Source organism: Leiobunum rupestre, chromosome 3 (genome assembly GCF_980474605.1).
Source record: "Leiobunum rupestre chromosome 3, qqLeiRupe1.1.hap1, whole genome shotgun sequence".
In the NCBI taxonomy this organism is placed as follows: domain Eukaryota; kingdom Metazoa; phylum Arthropoda; class Arachnida; order Opiliones; family Sclerosomatidae; genus Leiobunum; species Leiobunum rupestre.
Window position 1 is genome coordinate 4,355,000 of NC_143386.1, and position 6,720 is coordinate 4,361,719.

The 6,720-nt window shown below is 44.8% G+C and overlaps 2 protein-coding genes across 2 annotated transcripts; both read right to left on the minus strand.

Annotated features, from left to right (window-relative positions):
• Nucleotides 1-317: 317 nt before the first annotated feature.
• LOC149949143 (uncharacterized) lies at nucleotides 318-1,043 on the minus strand. Its single transcript, XM_090169374.1, has one exon. It carries the CDS (start codon nucleotides 1,041-1,043, stop codon nucleotides 318-320), a length of 726 nt encoding a protein of 241 aa, XP_090025500.1.
• Nucleotides 1,044-1,226: 183 nt separating this feature from the next.
• LOC149949144 (uncharacterized) lies at nucleotides 1,227-5,997 on the minus strand. The gene is made up of 2 exons (XM_090169375.1): nucleotides 5,106-5,997; nucleotides 1,227-4,120 (listed from the first exon to the last, which is right to left on the minus strand). The coding sequence occupies exons 1-2, from the start codon at nucleotides 5,995-5,997 to the stop codon at nucleotides 1,227-1,229; spliced, it is 3,786 nt and encodes a 1,261-aa protein (XP_090025501.1).
• Nucleotides 5,998-6,720: the final 723 nt, after the last annotated feature.

The window sequence follows — 6,720 nt, forward strand, 5'->3', positions numbered from 1 at the left end:
TAAAAACCCAAAACTTTCCAGAACGTTTTCTTAGGAAAAAACGCCAGTTACACACTATGAAGAAATAAAGCCAAAGTAGGCATGATTTTACAATGTACGGGGTCAACTATAAAAATACAGTGCTACGGGGGTTAGTTTTGGCTAGTTTAAAGGAAACGGGGCATACTTTATGCGAATGACTGAAACCAAGGAATTTATATATATAAGATACGACTGTTACTAAGAACAGAAGTAAAAGACTGAAAGTATATCAAAAAATGTTTTTAATTGTTGATTCTTCAACAGACTCCGCCCGATTGGGCAGCAGCCCAATGCAATTAAGAGTTATTTGCTTCTAAGCGATATAACAGCTGAATGGGTCGTCGAAGTGCAGTCCCATTAGCTAACTTAACCAAGCACGCACGAATATGTCCATCGCGACCGACAAAAGTTTCATTTATAATACCCATCTTCCAGCAGAGTCTAGGTAGCTTCGGCTCTTCAATGATGACCAAATCACCCTTCTGCAATGGTTCCGTTGGCTTGTTATTGGTGCGAAAGTGTGCAGACCTTAATTGCAAAAGGTATTCAGTCTTCCAGCGACGCCAGAGACTGTTGGTCACGGCGTGATGATGTCTTCGTCTTTGTCGTAGTTTGTCACCCGTACTGGATGCTGCGACGTCCTTAGGGAAGGTGGTTGGCGGCAGGCCATTCATGTTGTCGTTTATCAAAAAATGCGAAGGTGTGAGTGGGGCGGGCTCATCGGCGTCATCGGAAACGAAAGTGATGGGTCGCGAGTTGATGGCGGCCTCTGCTTCTGACAACGTAGTTTCTAGCTCCTCGTAGGTCAATTTAGAATGTCCAAGGACTCGACGCATCGCGTTCTTTACCGAAGCCACTAATCGCTCCCAGAACCCGCCCCACCAGGCGGCTCTTTCAGCGATAAATGTCCATTTGATCTGGTTATTCGCGAAGTACCGCGCGATTTCTGGATTCGCGATACAGCCCCACAGTTCTTGTAAATCACTCTTGGCGCGTTTCAAAGTCTTCGCGTTATCCGTCATAACATGTTTTACCATACCGCGACGCGACAAGAATCTCCTGAAGGCGAGGAGGAACGTGTAAGTTGATAGGTTGGTCACGAGTTCTAAGTGAACCGCCCGAGTCACGGCACAGGTAAATAATGCTACGTAGCATTTACTTCCGTCGCGATCAAATAATGGGCCTAAGAAATCAATTCCGCAGATTTAAAATGGACGAGCTTGAGTAGTACGAAATTCTGGTAAGGGGGCCATGATTGCGTCCGACTTAGAAGCGCTAAAATAGTTGCAAATGGAGCATTTCCCGAGAACAGATTTGGTAAACCGACGCGCTTGGGTCAGCCAAAATTTGGCTCGGATCGCGACCGTGGTAATGACGACTCCTCCGTGCATGACTTGTTCATGCGCGTCTCGAATGATAAGTTCAGAGAAATGGTGGTTTGGCATCAAAATCCAGGGATGTCGCTCTTGGTACGAGAGATTGCTACCTTTAAGGCGTCCTCCGAGACAAAGAAGTCCATTTTCATCTAGTCGAGGGTTTATCAGACGAATTTTCGATGCCGTTGGTACCGTCTTCTCGGCTTTTAATTGGCGAATTTCATCTGGAAATTGCTCTTCTTGCGTATTTCGAACCATATAGATTTCCGCTAGTTTAATTTCTTCAGCGCTTAGCTCTCCGGTACGTTTTACGGAATTCCTCTTGAGATGGTTTGCAATACGTAGTACGCGCGCGACTACGCGGTAAAGTTTCTTCAGCGAGCTGAAAAGTTCAATGTTTATGAGACGTTCTTCTGTTTTGCGCATTTCATTCTTTACTTCCGAAAAGTCATCGTCTTTAATCATGGGTGTTGTGCTAAGCTCTAATGGTTCCTTAAGAAACTGCGGTCCTTGCCACCAAAGTGGATCAGTGATTAGCTTGCTTAAGCTGCTGCCACGCGTCGGAAGGTCAGCCGGGTTCTCGGAGCCCTTACAATGACGCCAATTCATCGGGTCGCTAATACTCTGTATATCTTTGACTCTATTGGCTACGAACGTTAGCCACCTCGTTGGGGAACCTTGAATCAAACCCAAGGCAATACGAGAATCGATCCACATGTAGACGCTGGCTGGCTTGACATCCAAGGTATTCATGACGTGGTTTGTTAATTTAGCTCCTAGGAGCGCGCCCATAAGTTCCAAGCGTGGAATAGACATGACCTTCTTGGCTGGTGATACTCTGGATTTAGATGTGACCAGCGACACTCCGTATTCTCCCTCCCCTGTTTGGTAACGAAGATAAACTACTGCGGCGAATGCTTTGGGACTAGCGTCTGTAAAGCAGTGAAGCTCTACGCTTGAGGGGTTGACATCTTGATTATCAAGGTAGTAAAATCGTGGGACTTTCACGTTACAAAGTTCTTTGAGCTCGCCGCACCAGTCATCAAACGTCTCTTTTAGATTCGGTGGTAATTCTTCGTCCCATGACAGGGCTTCTTTCTTTTCGGTTTTCCAGAGTTGTCTGAAAATTAATTTCGCACGTACAGTGAAAGGTGTGATTAGTCCAAGAGGATCAAAGACCCGAGCGACCGACTTCAGTACCCAACGCTTGGTACTCCCTCTGTTCTTGATATAAGTCATCAGGTTCTCTACGTCAAATATGAGTACGTCGTTGAAACTATCCCAGGAAAGTCCCAAGACTTTAGATGGCGAGAATGACGTAAGCTCTTGACTGTTGGTTACTTCAGGATGATCTTTATTTAATAGACTTCGTAACTTCGGTGAGTTACTCTGCCATTTTCTAAGCTGCATGCTGGCTGCCTTCAATATTTCATCACAGTCTTGTATTAATTGAAATGCGTTTTCGTCGTTATGGGCGCCAGAAATCAAATCATCCACGTAGAGCGACTTGTCGAGAAGAGCGCTTGCTTTAGGTTTGCTGTCGATGTATTTCTTTGCGTGTATACGAACAGTGGCTGCCAGGAGAAACGGACTTGACGTCACCCCGAATGGTACTCGAGTGATGCGATATACTAGAAAGGTAGATCTTTCCTTTGGGTTGTTGACATCGACCCATAAGAATCTTAGAGCGTCCCGGTCTTCTTCGCGGACTTCTATTTGTAGAAACGCCTTGGCGATATCTCCAGAGAATGCGACGAGATTTTCCCGAAATCGTAGTGTGACGTCGTAGAGATGCGAATTCATCTGGGGTCCAGCTTCTACGCAGTCATTTAGAGAGGCGTGTTCCAGTGAATGAGAAGAGCCGTCATGGACAATGCGAATTCTTGTGGTTTGACTCGATTGTCTAATTACCGGACTGTGTGGTAAGTAAAATACTGGACCTAAAGGCTTGGTTTTGTAGTCTGTCTTCACGAGTTCCACGATACCGTCTTCCAATTGTTGCTTGATAATGTCATTATATTCCAGAAGCTGAACAGGATCTCTTCTCAGTTTCTGTACGAGGTTAGCGGTACGTTTGGCAGCTATTGCGTAATTGTCTCCAAGATCATCGACATTACTTTTCCAAGGCAAGGCGACTTTATAGCGGTTGTTTTGGTATGTGATAGTTTCCTGAAATTTTTCTAAGACTTGACTTCCTGAGGGAGAATCGTCGTCTTTATCATGGACTCCAAAAGCTTCGAGGCTCCAAAATTTCTCGAGTTGATTAGAAATGTTTTCATCTTCCGTGGGAGTGACTGAAACTCTCATAATGGCGATAGTGTTGACACCGATGACGGAGGTCCCCATTGTAGTCGGGCCTTGAAGAGTCCAGCCAAATAGGGTTTCGAGAGCAACGAGAGCTGTACCAAACCGTTCAATTTTTGTGCCCTCCGTTATCTGCCAGATGTAATTGTTTCCGATTAAGACTTCTACGGATCGTGGATCATCTCTTGATTTGCTAGACGAGATGGTGTCAGCCAAGACCAATCCCTTTTCACGGCATTTATCTTCTAGTTCGGTCCCAGGGATGGAGAATACAGCGCCGCATATATCCGGAGTCTCGTACGCTTCTAGTACGATTCGTTTTCTAGGATCGTGGCAACTTCTTAACTCCAGTTGAACTTTTCTTTTCACGGTGCGAACGGGTTTAGAACTTCCAAAGCTATGGACTTCTAAAGCCTCCTCTTCGATAACTCAGAGGCCTAGTTCTCTCGATATATTTTCTTTTATGAAGGTTGCGTGGCTGCCGTTATCGAGAAGGCAGCGAACTTTAATTTCTTTTCCACTAGAGGGCGCCTTAGCTTTCGCAAGGGCGGTTTGAAAGAGAATCGTGGAGCGCTCGGCGGTCTTGAATCCGGCCGCTAGTTGGCACACCTGTGGAGTCGCACTCGTAGGCTCGGAGGCGTGTATTTGCTCGCCGCTATTGATATCTTGGTCGCAAATAGTATAATGGTGTCGTCTCTCGCATTTCTTGCAATTACGTACTCGAGCTCTACAGTCCCTCATCTGATGTTTTTCTCGCAAACATAGAAAACAGCGTCGATTTTTAACTAGCACATTTTTCTTCTCTTCTAATGTGGTTCTTGCGCAATTGGAGGTTAAATGGTCACTTTGATCGCAGAATAAACAGGGAAGCGATACCAAGTTAGTCGTTAAGGCGCCTGCGCTGGGAAGGCGTGAGGTACCGCGCTTCTCAGGCTGGGTGTGAGAACGTGAATAGCTGGACTGGGTAGGTTTTCGTTCCGCTTCTCGGGGTCCGCATAAAACTTGGGCTCGCTCCCTACCAGTGGCGGCGCCAGGAATTTTCGCGAGGGTAGTCAAACCAAATAAATGGGCCCCCGACCCGGGACCCCCCTTTTCTGAACGAAATGCTTCAATAAAATAAAGTAGCGATGTACATGACGAACAAAAAAGTTCTAACAACAGTAAAACGAGTCAAAATATAACAGAACTGGTTTTATTTACTAGGAGATACCTCAAAAATTTCTAAATACATTATCGACAATTGTTTCATGGTTATTTATAAATAATTTTATCTCTTGGGACAATTTTGAGACCCTTTCTAGATCAATTTGGGGCCTCTTATAGGGTGATTTTGGGGCCCCTCAAAATTTTAAGGTAGGCAGTGGCCTACCTGGCCTACCCCCTAGCGCCGCCACTGCTCCCTACTGCTAATTTCCTTTTCTAAGAATGACATCAAATCTTCGACATTCAAATGAGTCGCCGAAAAGTGCACTCTGCTAAACGCGAGAGTTATATCCTCTGGAAGACGCCTGGTGATTAAAGGGCAAATTACGTTTCCTTGCGTAACATCTATCGCTCCGAGGGATTCGAGGCTTCGAATTTGCACCCGGCAGGTATCATGCAGTTTCCTTAAGGCGATTACGTCGTTTGACGAGCGTACGGGAATTAAGTTTCTGAGTGCTTCCATATGCGCTCCAATAATTGATACTTTATTGCCAAAGCGGCCATGCAACAGTTCGATGGCCTTGTCATAATTAGCGTCAGTTTGAGACAAACCCGCTATACATGCCAGGGCATCACCTTCTAAATACGAAAGTAAATAGCTGTACTTAACAGATTTCTTGAAGTTTCCGCTGTGGATTTGAGCCTGGTAGTTTTCCCAAAAGGTTTGCCATTCGCTGTACTTTCCGTTGAATCGACGTATTTCTAGTTTCGGCAGCTTGACGGTACTTGGCGGTGCAAGTATGGTGGTTTCGCTCTCCGATGGTATACGATGAATATTCAAACGGAAACCGGGAATAGATGTTTCCAAATAACGCGTAGCGCGTACGCGAGATATCGTGAGGTCGTCCATATATTCCTGCGCGACGTTGAGTTCCCTCTCGAGTTCAGGGCCGTCGTAGATTAATCTTTCGATCTTGGCATCCAGATCGCGAAGTAGTTCTTCTTTGGCGATGATCACGGTTAAGTAGCCTTCTAATGTGGCATCGTCCGGACGCTCTTTCGCGAGTTCCGCGTCCAATAGGTTTTTCGTGCGCGTCGTAGTTTGCTTGGTACTAGTGCGCTTAGCTTTTACACGCGTGAGTTCGTCCGCCATAGTTACGAGTTCCAAAATTAATTCCAAAGGTGATTACGCAGTTGATGAATACAACGCCCTTACCAGTACTATTCCCGAGTTTCACGGCACCAACAGATGTGATAACACTAGGTGATTTACTGATTATTTTTACTGAAAATCTAAAGGGAATGGTTTGGTAGTACGTGGCTACGCGTTAAAAGAATAATGACGCTCAACTGAAATAATAACAACTTAAATTTTAATTATAAAAATGGTAAAATTATTAAAGATACAAAAATGGCGCGACTGTTAAGAAGTGGGCAGTTAAAGACGAGTCGGAGAGTCCGTGTTGTCCGTCGAAAGGTTAAAATTGGAACTGCCCAAATTACAAGTAAGGGGGCAAAGAACTAAGAAGTCTTCAGGGCTTCGCTTCACGCAGAGAGAGAGCAAAAATAAAAACCCAAAACTTTCCAGAACGTTTTCTTAGGAAAAAACGCCAGTTACACACTATGAAGAAATAAAGCCAAAGTAGGCATGATTTTACAATGTACGGGGTCAACTATAAAAATACAGTGCTACGGGGGTTAGTTTTGGCTAGTTTAAAGGAAACGGGGCATACTTTATGCGAATGACTGAAACCAAGGAATTTATATATATAAGATACGACTGTTACTAAGAACAGAAGTAAATGACTGAAAGTATATCAAAAAATGTTTTTAATTGTTGATTCTTCAACATTGGTAGAATCTGCCGTTTTTGCAT

What these genes read in the sequence shown, in the direction of transcription:
- LOC149949143 (XM_090169374.1), bottom strand. Translation starts at nt 1,043, where the DNA reads ATGACGGATAACGCGAAGACTTTGAAACGCGCCAAGAGTGATTTACAA.
- LOC149949144 (XM_090169375.1), bottom strand. Translation starts at nt 5,997, where the DNA reads ATGGCGGACGAACTCACGCGTGTAAAAGCTAAGCGCACTAGTACCAAG. An exon ending in CTTAGAAAAGGAAATTAGCA is followed by an intron (nt 4,121 to 5,105) that starts GTAGGGAGCAGT and finishes GAGTTATCGAAG; the next exon opens with AGGAGGCTTTAGAAGTCCAT.